This window comes from Venturia canescens, chromosome 10, assembly GCF_019457755.1.
Source record: "Venturia canescens isolate UGA chromosome 10, ASM1945775v1, whole genome shotgun sequence".
Lineage (NCBI taxonomy): Eukaryota > Metazoa > Arthropoda > Insecta > Hymenoptera > Ichneumonidae > Venturia > Venturia canescens.
Window position 1 is genome coordinate 15,328,661 of NC_057430.1, and position 24,895 is coordinate 15,353,555.

Sequence of the window (24,895 nt, forward strand, 5' to 3'; positions counted from 1 at the left end):
CTCTCCCCCTTATCTCCGTTTTTTCTTCGCGGTATCGATGCGCCTCTCTGCTGCCGATAGTACACGACTGTTTTCTTATCAGTGCTTAGATATGAGTTGTATCAATTTTTTAATAGAGATCAACGATCATTGTATTCAATATTATTAAACCAATCGCAGGGAACGGTCGATTTATTCCGAGCTAATGAACACTGACACTCGCAATCAGACTAAATTTTACATTCGATCAACGATTTTTTTTATTTTCCACACATAACCTTAATCAATCTGAAAGCCCGAATAATGGCCGATTGCCGACTTTTTTTTTTTTAAAGAAAGCGGAGCGATTGAGAACCTTGGCGAAATCACGAAAAAATGTAGAATGTCAATGAAAACGTGGCTGTTGTTGGAATTTTTTTCCGGCAGGCGCCGGAAAAAAATGAGCGTGAACGTTCGATCTGAAATGTAGAAATCAAACAGGTTATTCGAGTTTTTGACAAATAATAACCGTGGCCGATCACCAATTACGGAAATCGGTTTTTTAGCGAAGTTCTGACGGATTGAAATTCGAAGATAGGAAAAAATTAAGTTTTATTTTCACGGAACCGTTGAAAAACAAAGTTCGATTTGAAAAACGTGCGAACGCCATTGACCTTCGAACGCTCGCGTCCGGTCACGTTCGGAAACAAACCGTCCAGGCTTTCTCGGAATCGTATGTCCATCCCCGTTACAAACAGCGTTTCGACGAAAAGACCCTGTTTTGTTTATTTTTCCGTGCAATTCAGATTTTTAAGTGTTATTCATCGGAGCCTCGGAACTGACTTTTTTGAAGAAAGGAACGTGAACTAATACGAATATAATTTTCGCTAATTCGTCGCCCCATTTTATTGCTCGAGATTGGATGACGTGACCGAACACTGAACTGTACTCTGACCTATCGAATTCGTAACGGAGAATTCTCGTTTCGTCTGATTTATGCAATGACAAATACGACATCCGAGGCCTTCTAATCGCTTATCTGGCAGATTTTTTTTTTTTTTTATCTGATGCGAGATCTTCGCGCGGGAAGATAAATCAGATAAGCGCGCGACTAAAAATGATTATTTTTTTCGAAACCACGTGTTTTTCGAGTTCGAACTAGCACGATATTCGGATTTTTATACTTCTTCCACTCTCGCAATAATTCCAGGACTATTCGCTTCCTTTTCATCCGGCATTTTCGACGTCGCCAACGATTTTTGTCTCGAAAGAAAAATAAAATGGAAAAGCCCTCCACCAGAAGCGTTTCTCACTCGGGCAAAGTGAGAATTTCGTGAAATTTGGAAATTCGCGATTCATCAAATTGTTACACCCGACAAATCTCCGTCCATCGTGAATTTAGCACAACGAACAAATTTGTTTCTCAGTGCGAATACGATCGCGAGCTCCTCTCCGATATTATCTTTGAAAATTCCTTCAAGTACGATTCCCTTTTCAGATAAGATAAATTCGACGTGAGCCAAATGGCCCATTTTTCACCAATTCGATTAGGTAACGATCCGCACATATTTTTAATCAATGTCCACTCGAACGAGAACTCTTCTCACGACATTTTCACGTGTGATTAACCCTAGAACGCATGACTGGGGTGTGGGCACACCCCACTCGAACTTCAAACTATGCTCCCGTCCTAACAAGCGACATTATCGACTGATTATCGACGGATTTTTTTATATATAAATTCAATTGAAATTAGTTTTATCGTGCATCATTCTTTTCGTTGTAAAAAAAACGAAGAAAATGGTGTAGGATAAAGTCAGTTTAGCATCGTAGGACCGGATTTATAAGCAGAAAAAGAGTGGGGTGTGTTCAAACCCCGGTCATGAGGTTGAGGGTATGAAAAAAGGCACATGAGGTGTAGGGTTAACCGCGGGCACTTTAAGGAGTTTCGGTACAGGCGATACAATGTTGCCGTGCTAAACCACGCTAAAAACATAAAAAATTTAAAAAAGTTCAGAATTTTATTAAATTTGGTGAACATATTCTTTAGTGCCAAATTTGACAACACAAATTTTTTAAGATTTTTCTTCTACACAGTTATCGAGTAATTGATCACTAAAGTTCACGTGTATAAGCATAGCGTTTCCATATATATAGGCATACATTCCGAGCATAAGAAATCTGCTTTAATGCGTAATTACTCGATAACTAAGTAGAAGAAAATTTTGAAAAAAATTGTGTTCTCGCACTTGATGTTGAAGAACGTTATCACCAAATTTGATCAATTTTTTAATATTTAGACTTCTGTACCGAAACTCCTTAACCAGCCAAAATGCCGAGCCACTCAACGAGGGCATTGTGAGAAATTCTAAACTGAAAATTCCCCACGACCTTAGCATTATTTACGCCGACTTTATGCAACTTTTTCATTTTCTTCGTTGCTCCCCAGGGAGGAGACTGTTGCTGAATGACATCAGCGGGGACTTCAGATCCGGCGAGCTCACAGCGATAATGGGACCGTCGGGAGCTGGAAAATCGACGTTGATGGACATTTTGGCGGGATTTACGTAAGCTATGAAATTCTGAAGATAAAAATTCCGTAATTTTTGACAGCTTCGTTTGACGCATCGTTGAAAAAATTTTTCGAATATTCCGACAAGTGAAAGCGAAGCGAATGAATAACTCGGGCCTCATTTAGTGCGGTCGGCGCAACGAAATGTACGATGCGCAAATATTAAGGAGTTTCGGTACAGGCGATACAATGTTGCCATGCTAATCCATGTTAAAAAAATTAAAAAATTCAAAAAGTTCAGAATTTTATAAAATTTGGTGAACATATTCTTTAGTGCCAAATTTGACGACACAGATTTTTTAAGATTTTTCTTCTACACAGTTATCGAGTAATTGATCACTAAAGTTTACGTGTATAAGCATAGCGTTTCCATATATATAGGTATACATTCCGGGCATGAGAAATCTGCTTTAATGCGTAATTACTCGATAACTAGGTAGAAGAAAATTTTGAAAAAATTTGAGTTTTCGCACTTGATGTTGAAGAACATTATCACCAAATTTGATCAATTTCTTAATATTTTGACTTCTGTACTGAAACTCCTTAAGAGATTCTCGCGACGTGAATTTTTTCCTTCGACACACACTCGAGAGCCCCGCCGGTGCATTCTCGGTGCAAATAAACTTTCGGAAGGAAAGTGCACGAACGCACTCGGCGCATCGTCCGCGCGCTTAAAACTCTCGGGGCTTTAGCCCGAGGGCATAAAACTTCGGAACTCGTTTTGAGAGCATTTTTTTTATTTTCTGGTAATCGGTCGTTCGAGGAACGAAAAGGGAGCGAAATCCTTGAAGGAATATTCGAAAAATACGATTTTTCACTGACGGGAATTGGAAAGACTGAAAATACCGAATAAGTCGACGATTTCCGGTCTACAAATTTAGTCTAATGAAAATTTATCTCATTTTTGTTCCCTGCGATTCAGAACGACCTCGATCACGGGCAGAGTCGCGATAAACGGACGCGATCGTGACCTCACAGCGTTCCGGAGATCCTCGGCGTACATAATGCAGGAGGACGACCTTCAAGCGTTGTTGACGATCGACGAGGCGATGAGAATAGCCGCCGAGCTCAAGCTGCGTTCGACCCACAACGAGAAAATGCAAAGGGTAAATTCGACGTTGAAGAAATCCTCGAGAAAGCCTACCGCCAAATGGAAATAAGACTTTTGGGGTTTTCAGATCGATGAAATACTCGTCGCCATGGGATTGTCGCCGAATCGAGACACGCGGATCGGCAGCCTCAGCGGGGGCCAGAGAAAGAGAGTTGCGATTGCTCTCGAGCTGCTGAACAACCCGCCAATCATGTTTTTCGACGAGCCAACCAGGTAACTGAAGATTGAGAATGTGAAGAATCGAATTTTATGAAATTTCTTGTCAAACCGAGGCGCAGGACGGTCGTTGCGGTGCTAATTCCTTAAAACCTCTTGGTCCAGTGGGCTCGACAGCGTTTCCTCGAAGCAGTGTCTCAGCCTGCTGAATATTCTGGCGAGGGAAGGCCGGACGATCATACTGTCGATTCACCAGCCGAGTGCGACTCTCTTCAACATGATTGACCACCTGCACGTGATAGCGGAAGGAAACTGCGTCTATACCGGCGGGACAAAAGCCCTGGTGCCGTTTTTGGGGAAGCATGGACTCAACTGTCCAACTTATTACAATCCGGCGGATTTCCGTGAGTTCCGATTCCCGTTGGAAGGCGATATCGAAGCGAAATACTCGCGGACCATTTTCTTTCGAATCGAAGCTCATTGGGAACTTTGCTGCCTTTTTTTCCCCCTCAGTGCTGGAGGTCTGCAACGGGGATTACGGCGACCACGTGGGCAAATTGGTAAACTCGATAGAGAACGGGAAATGCAACGATTGGCGTTCCACTTCGTCGGTCGATTGGAACACGATCGAGGAAATAATTGCATCCGGCTTGAGCTTGCACTCGCATCTGCCAGCGAGAACACCGCAATCTCCGATCACTCCTCTCTACTGCGAACGACAAAATAAAGAAAAGGATCCCGCTTATTACGCTACAGGATTCTGGAAACAGCTGTACGTCCTGTCCAAGAGAAACGTCATCAAACTGTCCAGAGACAAGGTCGGATTGCTGAGCAAACGCGATCCCTGAAACTTCCATTTTCCTCGTTTCTTTATTTCGTCATCGTTTTACGAAAATAATTGTACGAACGACCGAGCAATATTTTCTTACGCTTTCCATTGACTCGCAGGTTCTCACGTTCATGCGACTGGGAATGCATCTGTTGGTCGCAGTCCTCGTCGGGGTTTTGTACTACCAAGTGGGCCAGGATGCATCTTACGTATTCGACAACTTCAACGCTCTGTTTTTCAACATAATGTTTCTCATGTACAGTGCCTTCAGCGCAACGTTGATAACGTGTAAGAGATTTGAAAAGTGATTTTTTCGATCCTCGCGTTCACTTTTAAACACTTTGTCGTTTTTAGTCCCATCCGAATTGCCGATCGTGTCGAGGGAGCATTTCAACCGATGGTACAAGCTCCGATCTTTCTATCTGGCGAACAAGATCGCTGATTTCCCGGTGCAAGTTGCTGCAGCGTCGATTTACACGCTCATCGTCTTCTACTTGACGGGCCAGCTTCCGGAGAAACGAAGACTCGTCCTCTTCGTTCTCATTTACGTACTTATCAGTCTCGTAGCTCAAATGCTCGGCGTCATTTTAGGCATCGCCATGAAGGTTCAGGTGAGCCGAGAAACTCCATTTCGTTGGGTCCATTTTTCAACGATTTGCTCCATTCCGATGCTTTTTATTCGCTTCAGAATGGCGTGATATTCGGGCCCCTGGTCATTTTACCGTTCACGCTCTTCAGTGGCTTTTTCGTCCACCTCAATGACGCACCTCCCTACCTTCAGTGGCTCTTTCACACCTCGTTTTTAAAGTACGGCTTCGAGGGTGTCATGACCACTATTTACGGGTGAGTCTTTCGTTCGCGATACGAATTTTAATTAATTCAAAGAACCTTCAAACTTGTCTTCGTTTCAATCTGGCGATCGAATCTGTTGAAAGTGGGCAAATTGTAATTTTGTGTCACACCGATTCACAAAATAAACTCAAAGATATAAATTTGTTTTCATTCATCTCGCGATACGTAACTAAACAAAATATTTTGTTTCTTTGCGCGAGGCAGGTTCAACCGAAAAAAATTGGCTTGTTCTGAAATCTACTGCCATTTCGCTGCTCCCCAGAAACTGATGAATGAACTGGACATGAAGAACATCGACTATTGGTACTCAATTTATATTCTAGTAGGCCTATACATTTTTCTCGATTTGGTTGCTTTTGCGGCGCTCAGGCTCAAGCTCAAAATAATACGTCGGTAGTATCGAGTCGAATGAGCTGATTTTAATTGTATCTATTTCAAAAATATTCACAATTTGACATTACATTAGAACGCAGGGACGAAGAAAGGCTGGCATTCTCATGGACCGCGAGACCCGTAAGACTTTATTTTCATTATGCACTGAGAAAAAACGTTTTGTTGATCGAAAGCAATGGCCATTTCGTCCAGTCAGAATATTATAATTAAATTATTAATTAATTATTAGCCATCGGTCCTAAAAGTTGTTGGATCCAAGAAACTTTGGTCCATCAGGGTGTTTTAGTTCAACGAACAAATTATTTTCTCAGTCCATTGATTATAAGGACGACCAAACGACGATTGACTTTTAGAAGCAACTCGATCATACTAATTGCTCGAAAAATTTTCAAAATCTTTCGACAACGATAAATCAGAATTCACGATATATCTTCGAGCTCGGTAATCAACGATCAACATATCTTACGGTGGAATCTAGTCACAGCAAAATTTTTTACATCTTTAATACGAAGGGAAACACGTGATTGTTCGTTAAATAAAACTAATCAGCATTTTTTACTCTGAATCAAACCACAATGATAATGGAGTCATGATATTAATGCCATAATATAAACAATCAAATATAAAAGACAATAAATTAGTTGATAAGTCAAAGAAATACTTTTATCGACAAGAAACGCCACTGCGACGATCAATCAACGAATTGTTAATATTTTATCAGCGAGCTGTAAATACTTACCTAGTTAATTTTTTACTATTCGAGCACCATTTTTCATGGTGAAATATGAAAAAACCACAACGACAGGAGCTTCTGCGCGGTAGTGAAAAATTTCGTTCACATTGGCTGACAATCGAGAATTATAAAATATTGAAATCTGTATAAATACAGAGATATGGTGAGAGCTCGAGTTTTTCCTCTCGGTCAGACCCTCTTTCCGTTTGAGTCGCCTCGCAAAATTAGTGCCAATAAAAACGTTCGAGACCTCGATCTTGTACAACCTTGACAGCGGATATTAAAGAAAAAAACTGGAATGAGTTCATCGGTCTCCGAGCGTGGCTGACAATAAGACTAAGTCGAGATCCGTGGTTTTGAGAAAGGCGCAGTTGAATATTTCGCTGCTTCATCCTTCTCCTTAAATGAGATGCCAACTCAAAAGGCAAAGAAGTAGAACTTTTTAGACTCGTCACAGTGGCACATCTTCTTCAGCTGCCAATTATTCTTAATTATTATTGAATATCGATTAATTCATATTTTTTATATCCAATTACGTACATACGTGATCGATACGCGTATCTTCAGAGTTTTATAGAAAAATAGTACATCGAACAATGGAATAAGAAAAAAGGGAAGACAATGTGATTTAAAAATATCTACGGAACTGCGATAGCGATAAGATGAAAAAAAATTTCTTTGCTGGGAAAAAAAAAACAAATTTACTGAGGAGAGTAATTTCGTGGACAAATTTTTAATGGCCATGAAACGACAGTCGAGTAAAATCATTCGCTCATTTTTCCCTCTATACTCGAGGCGATAACTGAGATTTTGATGCTTCGTTGAAGCAGCCCATAGGATGTCCAATTCGTCGGATTTTTATGGGAGGAATAAATAGCAAAATGGGGAAATACAGTGGTGCCAAAACTGTTGAGAAAATTTGTCATTCTTTCTTCTCATTTCGTTCACGATCAGTCTCGGTCCTGCTCGCTCAAACTTTTATTAAGAGTGCCCTGGAGGACGTGAATTCTCCCGCAAGCAGGATGCGAGAACTCGAGAGGATGGTGGAGAATAAGAAAAACTCACTTTGGAGAAAACCGGTTTTTGCTAACCTGAAAAATGACATGGTTTTCTTTTTCTTCATTTTCTCTTCCTTCATTGAGAAAAGGTTCGTTTTCTTACTTCATTGAGATTCACTGGATCGGAAAATCCCAATTTATCAATTGAAAATGAAATATGAAGAAAAATGAGAGAAAAAAAAAACAAAAACGTCATATTCACTGCGTAATAGCGGCCAGACGTGAGCAATAAATGCAAATTTCGAAATATTCGTCAACATCCGAGAATATGGTAATTCGCTCGAAATCTCATTGTTGTTCCCGTAGAATATACTGTTGCATGTAAGCGAACAATAAATCGCTAATTATTAACGTGCGTGAAATGAAAGATCGACCTGCGATGACTCGGCATAAAAAAAAAAGTACAAATTATTATTTTTATCGTAATTCATTTTTTATTGTATCAATAAACGGTTACAAAAATATTGGGCTCGTGTCAATGATATTTCTTAACCCACATGAAATAATAAACTTTTCTTGCTCCTTTCCCACCTTCAATCAACGTCAAATATATTTGCTAGTTCATTTGCCTATCGATAAATAAGAGACGAGATTCCGGATTAAAAATACGAAAATTAAGCCTTTTAAACGATAAACTTTATGAAAAAAACAAAGAAGTACCATTTTTCATGAATATGAAATCATGCGAAGTGAAAATAGGAAAAAGACTTGAGAGAGCATCAAAAAAATGTAGAGCAAAAACGAAAAAAGTGAATCTCAGTCAATTTCCACTCGTCTAATGAGCCTTGATTCCGAGAAACTGTCAATTTTTTTCAACGTCGTTGAAAAAATTTACCAACTTCAGCGCTTTAGATGCGGAAAGAGATGGACAAAAATGCATAAAGAAGGTTGAACATCGAGAGGTCAGACACAGAGCTGTCAAAGTTCAACTGACCACTCGTCAGCTCGAGCACGATGAGCATAGCCGAAGCCTCACTCGCAGCTTACAGTCGAGACGGAACGCTCCAGCGCCGCCGAGTCGTGTGATATCTTCAGAGAATATTTCTCTCCTGACTTTTGCTCGTGCGGATAAAGCGCGCATAATACGAACACGAACAGTCTCCGTTTCGTCGCAGTCGCGATAGCTTCTGGTTCGTTATCCACCCACACGCGCTCGTACAGTATCTACCATTATCGAACGTAATCGAAGATCCGTTTCACTTGTTCATCTTGCAGTCCTCCATCGTTGTGGAGCGACCAGTTAAACTCGCGAGGTCTGTCGAAGTGCTCGGAGTGTCGGACGTTTCCGTTCTCGATCTTTTTCATCGCGACTCATAACCACTTTCGGCTGCTGTCATTCGATCGAGACAGCAACATCGCGGCGATCGAATGTTTCACGAAATGAGAAAATAATAACGCGCGATTTCGCCACCCGGAGCTAAACAAGTGATCGTTGCTTGAACGCAGAGACAAACATTCAGTTTTTTCGAACGAATCGAACTATCATCGAAGTATCGACAGGTTGCAGCTCATTAAAAAATAAATTACCGTCTACTCGATAAGCATTTATCTCCGGTTATCGAAGATCAAAGATCAGCCCGATCGATTATTCCGCCAAAACTTTTTTCTCCGTGAATCGATACGTTGCCGCGGGAAACAAAAAAGTCCTTGAGCACCCTCGTAATGTTTGACTAACTTTTTGGAAACGTCGAAGTCGAATAATCACACGAATTCCTCCAATCCATTCGGCCCGTTCTTCCAAAATTCGTCCCGATTCGATTTCCGTCGCGATTTCACTTTTTGTCACGTTTTTTCGTACCATTTACGCGTAAATATTGAAGTAAACACGTGGATTGGTTTGCAATAGCGAGCTGCTGCGTTCGTTGACTGCAGGACTGACGAGGGGGGGAGGCATAACTGTTGATTGGTCGATTACAAGTGAAAGCCCTCGATTCGGATGACTGTACAGCGGAGAAAGAGCAAGCGAGTTCTGTGCGCGTCCAGTCCTCCGAGAACAACAAATGCCTAGTGAAACACGAAGATTTTGACGCAAAAAATGGGCGCTCCACTCACCGACGAGGATTGCGTTCGGACGAAGAAGAAAGAGGACTGTACCATTCGCATGGACGATCAACAAAAACTCCTCATCAGTGAGCGATGCATCGATCTCGACTCGCAAGTTTACCTCGAATTTTCTCAACTGTCTTACACCGTCCCTGGCTGCAAAGGTGCGTTTGTCTCGTTAATTACGAATTTTCTTTACTTCACGTACTGTCACAGCGATGCTAACAAATTCTGAAAACCACTTCCAACGAATATTTTACTGTGCGAGGACTTGAAGCTCAAAAACTCGAATTTCTTGAATTTTGATATTTCGCAAACTAACCGAGCAACGATTTTTTCTAATTTTTTCAAAAAATATGACAAATTAAATTCTCCAGGATTTTCCTGAAGGAGGGAAAAAACTTTGAAATTCAAGTGTTCAATGCTTTTTCGTTTATCGGGATGCTCGTTTGTAAACAAAATCTTCATTTCCTGCAAAACTGTAACAAAAAGTTCGATAAGATAAAATCATCAGCGAGCCACTGCCATCTCCTATGTAGCGACAGTTTGAGATAAAACGACACGTACAACGAATGTACTGATGGTTTCTATTGCGTGCTTGTACTTCATGACATTCTTGCAACATTCATTTTTTAGTCCCGATTAATTTTCGCGAAAAATCTCGGCGGAATAAAAAGAAGATAAACGTCAGATAAAAAGTGTCGGCCATCGGTCCAACAGCAAATGATCCTCGTAGATTGAAGTCTCCAGAAAAAATCGTTTGAAAATATTCTTATACGTTGTTTCCGAGCGTAAATCGAAGGCTGAAATTACCAGGGTTATTGCGTACGTTTTTTACATGCATTCCACATAAGAACGAGCTGCACCGACTCGCAGCGATTGCATTATTCAAGTGCTCACTCGTTTTTAGCATATTCTATTGCGATGATTCGTACTGCATTTATGCGACCATAACTTTCGTTTATTCTCGAAGCCGAAGTCTCGCCAAAGGCTCGAAAATTTATTGGGAATTTTTTTCGATTTCCTCCACTCTCTTCTCGTTCCAACTACCTTGAAAAAGTGTTCGACATGAAAAACGTCAGTTATCCCACGCTCATTGGTGTCCGCACCGAGTAATTTGTGGAGTGATGATCGTGAATTTGCAGTTAAAGAGAAAAACATACTGCGAGGGGTATCGGGCCACTTCCGACCAGGAAAATTGACGGGAATAATCGGTCCTTCCGGAGCCGGAAAAACGTCGCTTCTGAGCATACTTTCCGGCCTGCGAGGATCGAACGTCAAGGGATCAATAACCGTGAATGGGAATCCACGAAATGCCGATGAATTCCGTAGGTCAGCTTGTTACATACCGCAAGAGTTTGCACTTTTGCCGAGGCTCACTACACGCGAGACTCTTTGCATAGCGGCTCGTCTCAAGCTCGGACATCCTCACACCGCACAGTCACGAGAACTCGTGGTAACACAACAATCCTCGCTCTCAATAGTGCAAAAAAACTTAGAATAAATTAACGCTTGTGAGTTTGCAAATAAATTGTTCAACATCGTCGCAGATGAAAGAAGTCGCGAGTAAATTGGGCTTGATGAACTGCATGGACACGATGGCAGACCAATTGAGCGGTGGCGAAAAAAAGAGGCTTTCCATCGGTGTGGAAATAGTCACGAATCCTGCGGTGATGCTACTGGACGAGCCGACCAGTGGCCTTGACAGCCTCGCGTCCAATCAGGTTCGTTTTTTCACACCCAAGTGTTTACAGCGGTCCTGGCAACAAATTATTTTTTTAATAAGACAAAAAATTTTTTATGCTCAACCAAGCTTTGGCACAGCTGGAAAAATTCATTTCGAGGCTCCAAACTATCGGAACATTGACGTAAAAAAATTATTAGACTTTTTTTTATCAACTTTCTTTCTAGTTTCATTATTGTGTAATATTTTTCATTTATTATATTATTATTTATATTTTTATCGAAGCGACTAAAAATTATGGGAAAGCGATAAAATAACTAAAGGAAATAATAATTTTCACGTTTAATAAACAAAATCATTTACCTTTTCATGGAATGGTGATTTTTTTGGACTTTCACTCTCCTCTCGCACCGTGTCCGATAAAAGGTGGTCGGTCTGATGAAGAACATTGCAAAAAGTGGCTGCACCGTCGTATGTGCGATTCACCAACCGAACAGCCAGATGATCGAACAGTTTGACGACATCCTCGTGCTCGCTGGAGGGAGGAACTTTTACTGCGGTCCCAGGGAAGAAATCGTTGAGACTTTTCTGCAAGCCAAATTTGCCTGTCCAGCTTTCTACAACATTGCAGAGTTCGGTAAAATTGAACGATTTGTTACGAGGATTCCGAGCCGAAGGATTCGTGACGAAATTTTGGTTATTACGAGAAATTACTTTTCACAGTAATCGAAGTTGTCACCGGCCAGCGAGAAGGGGATCTCGAGAGACTCTGCGAAATCGGTAACTCCAAATGCAGAGATTCGAAACTCCGTCACAGATTTCCCCGAAGACTGAACGGCGTCGCCGACGTCGTGGATTCCAGTAATCCGAAATCTTCGACGTGCTCCGAAAATTGGACGGAAAAAATGCCTGGAAATGAAAGCAGCCCGGTTATGACGTGGGATAAACAAATGGTTCTGTTCTATCGTGCAATTATCTGCATCCGCAGAGACAACGTGAGAATAAAATGTTGTTTCCACTCCTGGAAAGTTAAATTAGATCTTTCGAATAATCAAATAGAACGAATCTGACGATGAACAGAGACTAATTTACTTTTTTCTTCTTTTGGCTCTTTCAGACCATGACGAAATTGAGACTCGTCGCTCACATAATAGTTGCTCTACTCCTCGGCCTCGTGTTCTACAACTTTGGCAACGATTCCGCCAAGATCCAGAGCAACGTAGCTTGCCTATTTTTTTTCCTGCTCTTTCTATTCTTCGCAAATTCGATGCCAGCAGTTCAAATGTGTAAGCATCGCTTCTCAAACCGTTGCTGGTGCCCGAGGCCCGAGAAAAATGGAACCGCGAGCCTCGAAATTTTGGAAATTTTCATTTCCGGTTAAGGCAGTCCGCTGTTTCGTGATTGCTTGTCATTTCTTTTTTTGTTTCAACAGTTCCCGTTGAGGCTGCCGTTTTTCTCAGAGAACATCTCAACAATTGGTACGGTCTGAGCTCTTACTACATCGCCAAAGTCGTGACCGATGTTCCTCTTCAGGTAACGAGACTCCGACGATAGTTACCGAGCTGCCCAGGATCTTTGAACCTCCCGAACTGTTTATTACTCGCATTATTTTTCCAGATAGTCTGCCCCACGTGCTTCCTCGTTATCGCTTATTTCATGACTGGGCAGCCGCTCGAATGCGAGAGGTTCGTGAGGGTTTGGCTGATTTGTGTCCTCATTACGGTCGTGGCACAATCCCTTGGCATCGTCACCGGTGCAGCGTTCGATACTCACGTAATTTTCGCCGATTCGACACTTTTTCCTCAATTTGAGATGCACGTTTTTCCTCGTAGGATAAGAAATTATTGGAACGAGAAGTAAATTTTGTCGTATTCGCTTTCCAGGCCGGATGTTTTCTTGTCCCTGCTCTCAACATTCCGATGTTTCTGTTCGCTGGGTTTTTCCTCAAGCTGAACGAGGTGCCGAGTTACCTCCGGTTCTTCAGTTCAGTGAGCTACTTCCGGTGAGCAAATCTATGAAAACACGAAGATTAATTAGAGCGTTTTACACTTCGTCGGAACATCATTTTTGTACAATTTTCCCAAATTGGAAGATAAAACTTACAGTATATTCAATGCGCAGATCTGCGGTCTAAGATTTCATAATTATTTTGCCAGTTATGCCTTCGAAGGAATATTGCAATCGATCTACGGAAACAACCGAACTGGTATGGAATGCTCCGAAGATTTTTGCCCGATAAGAAAGCCGGAAAAAGTTCTTAGCATGATGGACATGCCGACGACGTCCTTCTGGCTCATCGTGGTCGCCCTCGTTGTTTGGATACTTTGTCTACACGTAACGATCTACTCGGTATTGCGTTGGAAATTGTACAGGCTGACGAAATGACCAAGTCATGAGAGTAGAAAAAGAATTTTTAATAACCGGTGCTTAAGTTATTTACAGGCTCTCTCGTCTTCATTATCTACTGAATTATTCTCGAATTTCATTATTGGAAATTTGCGATTCAAAACTATCGAAGAGTTTCATTAGCAAGAATGTGAGAATTATTGAAAATAGTTAATTTAAGAGTGGATGACCTCGGTAATTATTCAATAAATTTCCTCTGTGAGGAAACGATGAACAGGTTTATGTGAAAAATGTCACATAAACTGTTTCTATTTTTTTTTTTTACGTATTCTACCATTTTCCACAATTTTGTGAACTCGATGGAACTCACGAATGTGTAAATCGTTCGAAATACTTAAACATCGTGCATATTTGTTTTTCCGATGGTCCGAGTCATCGATGAAAAATGACTTTTTTTAAATATACGATAAACTCGTTTTCCTTTTCCTTTTCTAAACGAGAAATATTCGCTTTCGTCGACGAATTTTGAAAAAAACGATCAAGTGGCATGTGATTTTGTATAATTTGTTTTTATTACAACAATAAATAAATAATGTGGCGTCGAGCTCTTGAGCGTTGAATTCACGTGCGTTGATTGCAACTTGCTCGTTGCAGTAACCGACGGAAAAACTCGGACCCGAGTTGGGTTCGTGTCTGAGGATCGGAGATACAAAAATGTTTCGTTGTATTCGATTATGGTAAAAGTTCTAATTTAATCTAAGCTACTTTATTCGATAAATTATCACGCTTAAAGACTAGTGGAAATTTTCGAACTAATTGAGCATTGGTTTGTCGATTTTTACTCAACAATCGATTTCAATGAATCTTCGCTAATTTCAATCGACCGAAACGTCAGAATATCTTTTCAAAACAATCACTATCAACTATTTTTCGTTTCTCAAGGACGAACGAAACGGTCTATCTCGAAGCAACCAGTTTCCAACGCAGCAATACGTAAGCCATTATTCTCGTTAATACGAGAATTGCACAGAGTGCCCCCACGTCGAACCAGAATTGATCGCCCGACATTCCAATCTCGGTCAGAAATTTAGCCGGATACTTGTAGTGACAGTAACCTTCATCACAGTCCAGGGTTTTACGGCCAAGACCGTAAATCGAGCCGATCAACCTTTAAGAATCATAAATAATGCATTTTCATTACAAATAATAACGCTCGAAATGATGCGGTATTGACGTACAATTTTTTCTTCTCTCTTCGTTACAAGTGCGAAGCGGATACTTCGAATTCGAATCCAATAGCCAAAAAACGAAAATGATTAAATTTATTTGAAAGCCCCGAGTGTTTGATGCGTAAATTGTGAGTTTAAAGTGTACGAAAACATTGAAAACTGTGACGTGACTACGAAGATTAGAAAGTTACTCAACGACGATGATTTCAAGGTGCTCTATCAATCGTGTGGGCGCGAAGCGGACAGCTGAAAGCATTTTGTATTTCTATCACGATTTTTGGACATTTTTTTTGAAGAATTACTAATTGTGTGGAAAATTTATCGAAAAAACTCGAACCGTCGTAAGTTCATCTCGAAAGTGCAGAAAAATTAAAAAACCATGTGAAAAATAGGGAATTCCGTGGTGAAAAATGTCAGACAACTTTACACAGTAACAAAAATTCACTTTAGACGTCAGAAAGAAAATGCACGAAAAAAACGAGTCGAGATTTCTCAGCACGAAACCTCGTGGAGTCGTCGAATATCAGTAATACTGAAAAAAATGGGAACAACAGTGTTTACCCTTCGAGGCCGTAACGGAGATAACTGATGTAACTGCCCCATTTCAAATAAGCTGGTAAATCTTTGAGTGAAACACCGAAACCAGCGAACATCATGACCGGCACAGAAATCGTTGGGCCCAAAAACGTTCCGTTCTGAAATAAGAGAAATAAGAAATAAGATCCTTTTGAAAAATAATGATAAATTAGGAGCGGTTATTATACTCACGACAACATCGAAAACAGCTCCGATCATTAGGCCGAAACTCTGGGCCACGAAAGCGACGAGCAAACTTATCGCAAAAAACATGGAAAATCTGGTGATCTCGAGTGGCTGGCATGACATCAGATAAATAATAACCGTGAAGAGAAGACAACACAATATCGATACGGGTATGTCTATCACTGTGACGGACGTGTAGAACATTTTCAAGCTGTACCATCTATTGAAATGTTCCTTTTTCAATATGTTCATTTCCGTTGGAACTGAAAGTCAATCGATGGATTTGTATTTCGACACGTTTTTTCGCTATTCTTCGAATTTGAAGGACAAGAGAAACGCTTACAGGTGAGAATGGTCAGCATCATCGTTGTCATCATATGGTGCATTAAAATCGAAAAGAGAAGATTGTAATTTTCGAGGACTCTTGAGCCTCTACTTCCGGATTCCATGAAAACGGCTCCGAGCATCAAACCCGTGCAAATGCTCACCATAATCCGCATGTGCGTCAGAGTCTGAGTAAAAAATTTTCAGAAATTAATAATTGACAATGCAATTCGAAATGAATAATGACAAGAGTGACTCTGAGACTTGGTTGAGCTAAATTTTACTTTCTCGTTACCGAATCTCTTAAAACTTTGATGTATCCTCGCCATAACAGGACTTTGAGTTGATGAAACTGTGAAGTGGCTTGCAGAGCTTTGTGTTTGGTATTTCGGACTTCGACCGGAGATGGGTCGACTGAAATTCACAACAGATCGAATTAGTTTTACTATTGTTTTGCAATTCGTAGAATTTGCTCATTCGATCTTCTTCTTTTTACGGATTTTCTCACCTTTCCATTCGTTCGAATTCATCAACGCCGGACAATTCGTAAGCCACTGAAGGCTCTTGCCGTTTTCCGTACCTGCGACTAACGCCGCAATCTTGTCCTCTCCGTATTCTCCGCAAGCCAACTCGATAACTGTAACGGACGAACGGTCATGAGAAACTTGAAAATAATTTGATGGACGTTGTCGCGACTTTTTTCGAATCAAATTCATTTGAGCTAAAAATTTCAAACAAAAAATCTCCAATTTCACGTTCGCACGACAGCAATTTATTGCTACAAATAATTACCGTAGTCCGCAGGATTATGATACATTGGACACGGGAGTTTGACACTTTCGAGATAAGGAACTAACGAGCTGGCCGCACCTTGGTACAAGCATTCTCCCTTAGCCAGAACGTAAACCTGCAAAAAGTCATTTTTTCACAGTCGCGACAGTTCTGCAGGAGCCATGGAAAAGCACTGCTTCAGTAGAATTGAAAAATCGAACCTGGTCAAAGAGTTGAAAGAGCGAAGCACTGGGCTGATGGATAGTGCAAACAATGGTTCTCCCTTGTCGAGCTAATATTTTGAGCAAATTCACAACTTGCATGCAAGACGAGCTGTCAAGGCCGGTCGTTGGTTCATCGAGAAACATGACAGTTGGATTGTTCACCAGTTCAAGGGCAATCGACATTCTCTTCTTCTGCCCACCGCTCAGTCTCGATGCCCTCGTGTTCAAGTGCTCTTGGAGGCCGAGGGTTGTGAGGATTTCTTTGATCTTCGATGGGAATAAAAAGTAGGTCGATTACAAACTTTTTTTTTCGAGCCACGTTACAGCCATAAAAATAAATGAGAGGAAAATACTGACTATCGATTCTTTCTTGCTTCTCGAGGTTTCCGTTCCGAGCTTCAAATCCGCAGAGACTTTCATGTTTTCCTGAACAGTTAGAAGTGGCTGAAGTCGATCGTCCTGAGTTATGTACGCACTCGACCTGCAACTCACCGTTTCCCCCGTTACAACTCTGTTCAAATTTGAAAAAAATTATTGAAAAATGAGGATTTAAAAAACCTGTGAATCACCTTCTGAATTCGTCCAAATCCCGGATCCTTCCATTCACGTAAACCGAGCCGGAGATCCCGGTCAATCTGTAACCCGACAAAATATCGAGAAGCGTTGACTTGCCCGCACCCGAAGGCCCCATTATCGCGATCAGCTGCTTCGGAGGCAGCCTGCCATTGACACCGTGCAGAATTTCCTTAGTGCCTGGGCCAAAAGTTCATTCGTTTCGTTCAATCTGTTTCGACACTTTCTGTGATTTGAGCCTCCAAACGAATTGACACTTGGAAAATAATTAGCAGAGTAGACACGCGGCCGGTGCACCAGGTTTTGAGAACTCAATCGTCGAACGCATAATTCCGGAATCAAATATTCGCTGCGCGATAATTAAAAACTCCACAATTTAATTAGATCAGAAGCTTGAAAAGCCAGCGCACCTGTCAGATTCGTGGCAAAACTGAAGGATTTTAGAGCAGGTTCGAAATGCCATTGAAACGAGGATGAAAGTATAAAAAAGAGTGAAAATACCTTTTCTCCATCCAAGTGAGACACTGTAGCGAAGATCCTCGAACAAAATATCGGAGGATTGGTGATCGTTGAATTTGGCAAGATGGCTACCATTCGAAGTTCCATTATTCGTGAGACGAGGTTTGCTTTCCGGGTTATCGGCAATCCTGGGCTGTTGGCTGGTTATAATTTCCGGTAAATTGGAGGCTTCGTGCATGAGGACTTCCATTTTGGTTCCCCGAAGAATGTACTTTTCGGTATTATTGCAGCGTCCAGAGGCGAGGAAGATCTAAAAAAAGTCAGAAGTCGAAGATTTCAGTGATCCGCGAGTCTCTTTTTCTCTCTCAAATGGCCCCTCCTCGGGGCGTCGATTTTTCAGTGACATCACAACGTCAAAAATATGAGGAAGAATACCGAGCAAGAACGAGAGGGAAAAGGAGCGACGATGATCAACGATTAGATTAGATTAACTGAAACACCGAGAGTGTTACGATACTCTGAAAAAAAAAAAATGACTTGTCTTCGGGAGATCGAAGACCCCGCGAACTCCGGAGATTCCTGGACTTCGATCCAGAGTCCACATCGTTCTCAATTACACTCGCACTCCCACGCTCTTTCTCGATGACGATGTGCTAATTGCACTCGCCGCATTAATCTTTCGGCGATTCGATTTCACTCTTTATTTGTCCACTTCAAATTGACTTTGCTCTCAAAAAGCTCTTGAAATCATTTTTTTATCACAAAAATTCTCTTCCTGAACTGATCTTCGGATAACTGATCTAGAATATCGCCACTTTAATGTCACTAACACTGAAGCAGTTGCGAAACAAAGGAATCTTTGAAAAGAGTGCCGAATCCCTCGCGTAGGTTTTTTCTTATTTGAAAACTTAATTTTCCGTGGACTATTTCTTTGGCCAGTAAAGTTGGACACTCAACCAGTCCGCCGCAATCGATCTCCGTCAATCGCATTGAACTGATGCCGTTCGACCAGTATTTGTTGGATCAACGAACGATTTGAGTAAAAAACAGAATAAAAACGGAAAGTACCGAGTTTCAATGCGAAGTAAATGTGTGCCGAACTCCCGACACCGACTTGAATCCGCGGATAAGCATTCGATTAGTAAAAGAACCCAACTATGAATACCGGAGGCTCGAAAGTGGCAAAGTCGCGGGTCGTAGCGATTACCAGGATCGCAGAGCAGTGCCGGAGCTCGAGCACCACGCATCTTCTTTAGTCCTGCACGCTTAATACCTTCGCTCAAGAAAAATCTCGGCTTGTATCAGGGTCTGAGCAGTGCGCAGCAGGCCTTGAAGGACTCTTGACTCTTGGATGCTCCTGTTCCCCCGATTTCTCCCCTCCAGGCGTCGAGCTCAGCGACGATTGGTCGCCACGCCTCCCCACTCCCGCTTAAACCGTTAACGGAGTGGAGTGGAAGCTCCACAACCCTTCGATTCTCATGCGTTCTTGATACGAGCCAAGATTTCCAATGCCCAAATTCACGACGTATTGGCTCTTTCCAGGACTTCTGGTATATACGCTTTTTGTAGCTGCTCTTTCCACAACGGCTAACCGAGCGAACACTGTTTTTCATTTGAATTTAACGTATTTCTGGGAAAAAGAAGTGAAGACTGAAGGCTCAAGCAGTGACTCGGCCGTACGCGCGAGGAAAGAACTGGATAAAAAATGTTTGTTTTTAGTGAGTTTAATAATTACAGTTGCGCATCAAAATATCCGGAAATTTTAGCCTCCTACGAGCATCGTTTCAACAATTTTTCAATGTTCGATAAGATTTGTGACAAAGATAAAGGAAATTAATGTGCGAGATAAAAAACGCAAAAATAACAAAAAAAAGACGGTTATAAACTCGCGATTTATCATCGTCGCAGTAATCGTAGATATAAATGAGAGTGTTGAAAGTACGTGAACGAAAAAGAATTAAAAATCGGCACAGGCGTTGTATCATCGAACACGATAAATCGATAATTATTTCACAACATTTTCAATCCCTTGTGTTTGACCATCGGAATTCCAAAGTTTCGGGAATCGAAGATATTCAAACTCCGATAACTCGCTACACACGAATCGAAAAAAAAAAACGAAATAAATGCAGATGCGAGAATCGGAAATCGTGAAGGGTACAAACGGGAGATAAGTGTCGTAACAAGCGTCGTAATTGCGAGTGGATAATTAATTACGAGCCGATGATTCCCTCGAAATAGTGAACAAAGAAATAGTGAGTTTTGTTATTGCGAAACACAAAAGACCGAGCGATAAGAACATTGTGTTTGATAACGCCGCGCGGCCATGCTCCCTTTCGTACGTAATCAAAGAAAAAATGCCCACGAGGACTGTGTGTTTAGGATAAAAGTAGTTTTGCATATCTCGAGCGAGGGACGGAAGCTTTTGAGTCCTTCCTGCTCTCATGTCGGATTTGTTTTATCAAAACGTTTCTTTTACTAACGAGTCGACAATAAATCGTGTTTTTTAATCGCTCAACATTGTTCTCACGAGTTTATTTTCGTTTGAATTGGCCACAAGTCGACAAGAATTTGGAACTCCCTTGATCATCGCCCTCTCATCGATAATCAACATCCGTACAGGAGACAACGTATCCGAATATCGTTTCGAGTCTGCGCTCCCAAATTACGAGCTCGACAACCTACCGACGAAATTATTCGGTAAAAACCCTCGCCGCGTCAATTATTTCTTCGTTTTTGTAACGCAGCGAATTTCGTGCTGCTGCAATGCGATGACAAATTTCTGTGTAATTAGCCAACTGTTCTAAGAAATATTTCTGCTCGTAGGGAGAACAGTAATTTTCATGTGCACGAAGCATCCCGGTAATTATGCACCGTGGATCGAAGGATTGGCAAACAGTGACAGTTCACGCTAGAATTTGTCTATCGACTTTTCGAGTCTGAAGTTGTCATTGGTAGGAAAAGCAGCAAAAACGATCGTAACTAAACTGTATACATAAATAGCTGTTTGCATTGATGCAAGCACGTAAAATGCTGTTTACATATATAACGAGAATGTAACAGTGATTAAGGGGCGCGCGTGTATTGATTGCGGTTGAGTTCAAATGGACCACGTTCGTTCGATGCAAGCGCGCGCGGCATGACAATGGATGATAAGGAGTCGTGAACGGTCAACGACGATCCAAAGTTCACAAGAGTAAAACGCGAGCGCGCGTCCGCGTGCGTTCAGCAGCACGTTGTCCAAGATCCTCTGACTCAGAGATTATTCTCTTTCTCTTTCTCGCTCTTACTTCACTCCTTTTTTATGAATAAAATCTTCACACAATGACCAAGTGCACCTCGTTCCCGGTCTTTAAACTTTGTCTCATACTAATATACAAACGAAACGATCCGCACACGCTTGTTTTTATTCGTGTGTACACATTCGTATGTACAAATAAGCGTGCGAGCGTGCTACTTTTTAAACCGCGATTTTCATTTCCTTTTTTCCTCATACGAAACGTTCGATTATAAATAAATTTCACTGAGGCTGCATCGTCCTCCAGGAGCGGATTTCCAAAGGAATTTTTAAGATCGAATTCGTCGAAGACTGCCCGATCTTCTTTTCTTAAAAAAAAACACACATTTTTTGTCTGGTTTTGGTAGAATTTCTCACGTTTTTACCTGCACCGTTCAACTCAATCGGATAAAACCCGAAAAACAATTTTTCCCATGTTTTACGAATATCGGTAGACTTTTTAGGAATTTATGACAGGCGTGATCGAAACAGGTTGTGAAAAAAATTTCAGTGTTTTCTATCCCACAGTCCGGCGCATATATTTCCATCTGAAAACAGTCTCTACGTAAATTTATATCGGAACATCATTTTTCATTACTAAGCGGAAGCGTGGCATTCGCAGTCGGCGGAATAAAATCTCAGAAACACGTGAAAATGAAAAAAAAAAAAAAAGCATCACGTTTTGTGAGATTAAAATACGAAACTATCAATCGCGGTCCCCTTCGACCCACAAACGTCGACACCAATTAGAATCTCGATCATAATCAACGCAATTATACCCTCGGCTCCAACGGATGTGCGGTTCCGAGAATAAAATCTTGCTAATTGTGTAATAAATAATGAGAACTCGATTTATTGTCTTCCAGAAGCTTTCTGCCGCGAAGGAAACGAATGTTTTCGTTCATTTTTTTTCGCATTTTCGTCAGAGCCTCTCCCGTTGTAAACAAAGAAAATAAGAAACTCAATTCAATGGTCGGTGTGTGCTGCAAAACAACACGAGCCTCGTCCCAGATATTTACTATTGAAAATCCTGAAAAAAAATAGATTAAACGAGTATGCGGATGCACGAGCTTCGATAATAGATGATATTGTGACAATCTTCGTCGTTGCGTCATTAATCATTCAATTATATATTTGTCGCTCGATTGACTCAACTCTCATTCGCGTCCGCAGATGAATTCTATTAATTGTTGAACGAGAAAAAACGAGGAGATAGTGTTTCCTGGATCACCGAAATTTTCGCACCCAAATTGCAACGCTTTTTTTCAAATTCGTGTCACCGTTGCTCAAGACACTTTATCGAGCGTGGATTTGACGAGTGAATATTTGCACAGGAGTCGAGAGAAGCGGATATTCGAGCGAGATTTTCTGAATGGAGATCACCGCTGGAATTTAATCACCACCAAAACGACGAAAAAAATGAAGTGCGCACCGTCACGTGGATCGTGGAAATCGAAAGGACAGCGCGAGCGCGGGCTCGCGATTACCTTGGCACGTTCCAGGCACGATCTCCGTAATCCGGGGTTCAAGTACGCGAGGGAAGAATTACTTTCGTTCGCTGCCTCCTCGCAACTAAATTTTCGTTTCTTTCACTTCGAGGACGCAGGAAAAGAAAAGAATTTCGAAACACAACGTGCTCACGCTGTTTCTTCAACGCACGTTCGACATTCGACTGCGTATCAAATTCAGCAGAATCCCACACGATATGAGAACAAAGAATCGCTGTTGCAGTTCGGCCGAAGAGAGGCGAAGGTGCCGAAAAAACGCTTTTGACGTCACCCCGACCATTTTCATCCCATCTTCGTAAACTAATCACCTTCTTTCCCTGTGACGCTTTTATTCGAAGATTGAAATAAATAACAACCATATTCTCGTTCGAAACTGGTCGAAATTCCTCATTTTATGTATATGCGTGGACACTACAACGCGGCCTATGTTTTTTGACCTTCGGAAGCTACCATGACGTCGCTGTAATCCAAGATCACGCCCGAATTCCACAGAACACTTATTTTCCATTCTCCCAATAGATTGCCTCGCGATCAAAGCAAACAAGTTCCGAATGCGCCGCTTTTTCCTCTTGTTTTTTGTCACTTTCAGATGCTCGCATTGCGAAAGCTTATCAACGACGAAGCGGAAGAATTTCTGAAGACGAATTAACGTGTATCGACGAAAAGATGGAAAAAAGGCACTTACGAGCTTCTTTATTTCGAGCTCGCGAGTATTCTAATCTTGACAATTAACCAGAACGTCAAAACGACGTCATAATTCCACAAAAAAAGGTATTGAAGTCGAAAACATCATTTTGCTTGGAGCAGACGATAAAAAATGAATGAGACAACGAGCTGCAGATTGTCTGAGCAACAGTAACGTGGATTTTTTTATTCACCTTCTCAACGCCTCCGTTTAATCACGATGCGCTAGAAATGATTCTACTGCGCGTGCACTATGACTCTCGGATTTTCCTGTCAAACGTTCTGAACGTCCTTTCAGCCATCGAGTCACATAATGAAGGAGACTCGTAAACGGAGTTCGCTATTTTCATTGTGAGAATAATTAACAAGATCATTTCCATTTTCTTGTTTATTCATACGGAAAAAATTGTCACATCTCTGAAGCTGGGGAAAACTGTCGTAGCGAAGTAAGTTTCCAGTCGACTTTGTTCTCATGAAGAAGTCGAAAAAACATTTTTTTTCCATCACTGAATTCATTATTGTTAACCAATCATAATAATGTTGCATAAAGTCGTGTAATTACAAACATTTCATCAAAGCTTTGACACGATCGATGTCATCACACCCTGCATTCAAACTAACTGATAAGAAATAGTCTTTGGTCGCGTTGAAAAAAACGTCGTTACAGCACACATATTTTCAATAATCTTTCACAAATAGACTATTTCTAAAAGTTTCATTCAAACGAACTGATAAAAGTTCAACACCGAAAATAAAAGTTCACGTGTTCTTATGGACAATGGTACATTTAATTATCGGTGATTTTTTTAAGAGTGGAACGGGGAGTGGGGACGATCGAAAGTGAACTGTCGAATAAAAAAAAAGTAAAAAATGATGGACAAAAAATTGCGAAGCTCAACGGGGCGAGGTAAGACAATGAAAGAAAACAGAAAAAAACTCACCAAAATCGTGGTAATCGACTCGAGATCATATCTCGAGAATTCCAATTTTGTCGGTCAGAATCGTTAAGCGGAGTATTGCCCTCTTGCTCGAATTTTGGTGTCACTCAGATAAATTATGCAGAAAATAATATTAAAAAGAGGAACGAGTTTTAGTAAAGTTTCGAGCCGAGCTACACGAGAGGGATCGTTGTCCGCGCGCCCCTGAGAACAAAGATTCGCGACGAGTTGAAACGCTCGAGTTTTTTCGAAGAAGTATCTTCTTTGTTTTTATTCCCTTCTCGCTCCCTTCCTGCTTTCACGGTGTTTATTTATTCGTTCGTCCTTCCGACAATTGGAGGAAAAGGACGAGCGAGGCTCGATCATTCGAAGTTTCTGACAGCTTCGAAGTCACACTCGTCATGCACTGAC

General features: G+C 41.3%; 3 protein-coding genes and 2 long non-coding RNA genes across 9 annotated transcripts in view; 3 read left to right on the forward strand and 2 right to left on the reverse strand.

Moving 5' to 3' along the window:
• Positions 1-8,126, forward strand: part of LOC122416797 (ABC transporter G family member 3-like) — a 35,843-nt gene extending 27,717 nt beyond the window's left edge. Inside the window, exons 12-20 of the mRNA XM_043429841.1 lie at positions 2,408-2,525; positions 3,453-3,636; positions 3,709-3,854; positions 3,963-4,201; positions 4,311-4,615; positions 4,746-4,914; positions 4,981-5,237; positions 5,315-5,469; positions 5,683-8,126. Coding sequence (XP_043285776.1) covers positions 2,408-2,525; positions 3,453-3,636; positions 3,709-3,854; positions 3,963-4,201; positions 4,311-4,615; positions 4,746-4,914; positions 4,981-5,237; positions 5,315-5,469; positions 5,683-5,875 — 1,766 coding nt within the window. The 3' untranslated portion in view covers positions 5,876-8,126. The remainder of the gene's footprint in view (positions 1-2,407; positions 2,526-3,452; positions 3,637-3,708; positions 3,855-3,962; positions 4,202-4,310; positions 4,616-4,745; positions 4,915-4,980; positions 5,238-5,314; positions 5,470-5,682) is intronic.
• Positions 8,127-8,623: 497 nt separating this feature from the next.
• Positions 8,624-14,339, forward strand: LOC122416970 (ATP-binding cassette sub-family G member 4-like). Its single transcript, XM_043430146.1, has 11 exons — positions 8,624-9,162; positions 9,509-9,869; positions 10,851-11,161; positions 11,256-11,429; positions 11,816-12,026; positions 12,113-12,384; positions 12,507-12,675; positions 12,822-12,922; positions 13,007-13,162; positions 13,273-13,391; positions 13,546-14,339. The coding sequence occupies exons 2-11, from the start codon at positions 9,698-9,700 to the stop codon at positions 13,772-13,774; spliced, it is 1,914 nt and encodes a 637-aa protein (XP_043286081.1). The 5' UTR covers positions 8,624-9,162; positions 9,509-9,697; the 3' UTR covers positions 13,775-14,339.
• Positions 11,325-13,629, reverse strand: LOC122416982 (uncharacterized). The gene is made up of 5 exons (XR_006262199.1): positions 13,493-13,629; positions 12,482-13,401; positions 12,104-12,298; positions 11,753-12,006; positions 11,325-11,464 (listed from the first exon to the last, which is right to left on the reverse strand). It is a non-coding gene; the product is annotated as an uncharacterized lncRNA (long non-coding RNA).
• LOC122416969 (ATP-binding cassette sub-family G member 4) lies at positions 14,286-24,868 on the reverse strand. Of its 5 annotated transcripts, none has more exons than XM_043430141.1 (12): positions 24,488-24,868; positions 18,120-18,387; positions 17,615-17,798; positions 17,403-17,526; positions 17,043-17,312; positions 16,843-16,957; positions 16,559-16,687; positions 16,346-16,464; positions 16,070-16,238; positions 15,733-15,989; positions 15,526-15,659; positions 14,286-14,903 (listed from the first exon to the last, which is right to left on the reverse strand). In XM_043430141.1, exons 2-12 carry the CDS (start codon positions 18,325-18,327, stop codon positions 14,693-14,695), a joined length of 1,920 nt encoding a protein of 639 aa, XP_043286076.1. In that variant the 5' UTR covers positions 18,328-18,387; positions 24,488-24,868; the 3' UTR covers positions 14,286-14,692. The 5 variants fall into 5 exon arrangements, with proteins under 5 accessions (XP_043286076.1, XP_043286078.1, XP_043286080.1 ...); XM_043430143.1 differs by lacking the exon at positions 24,488-24,868 and adding an exon at positions 19,243-19,362; XM_043430145.1 differs by lacking the exon at positions 24,488-24,868 and adding an exon at positions 19,285-19,308.
• LOC122416983 (uncharacterized) lies at positions 17,189-17,590 on the forward strand. The gene is made up of 2 exons (XR_006262200.1): positions 17,189-17,330; positions 17,428-17,590. It is a non-coding gene; the product is annotated as an uncharacterized lncRNA (long non-coding RNA).
• Positions 24,869-24,895: the final 27 nt, after the last annotated feature.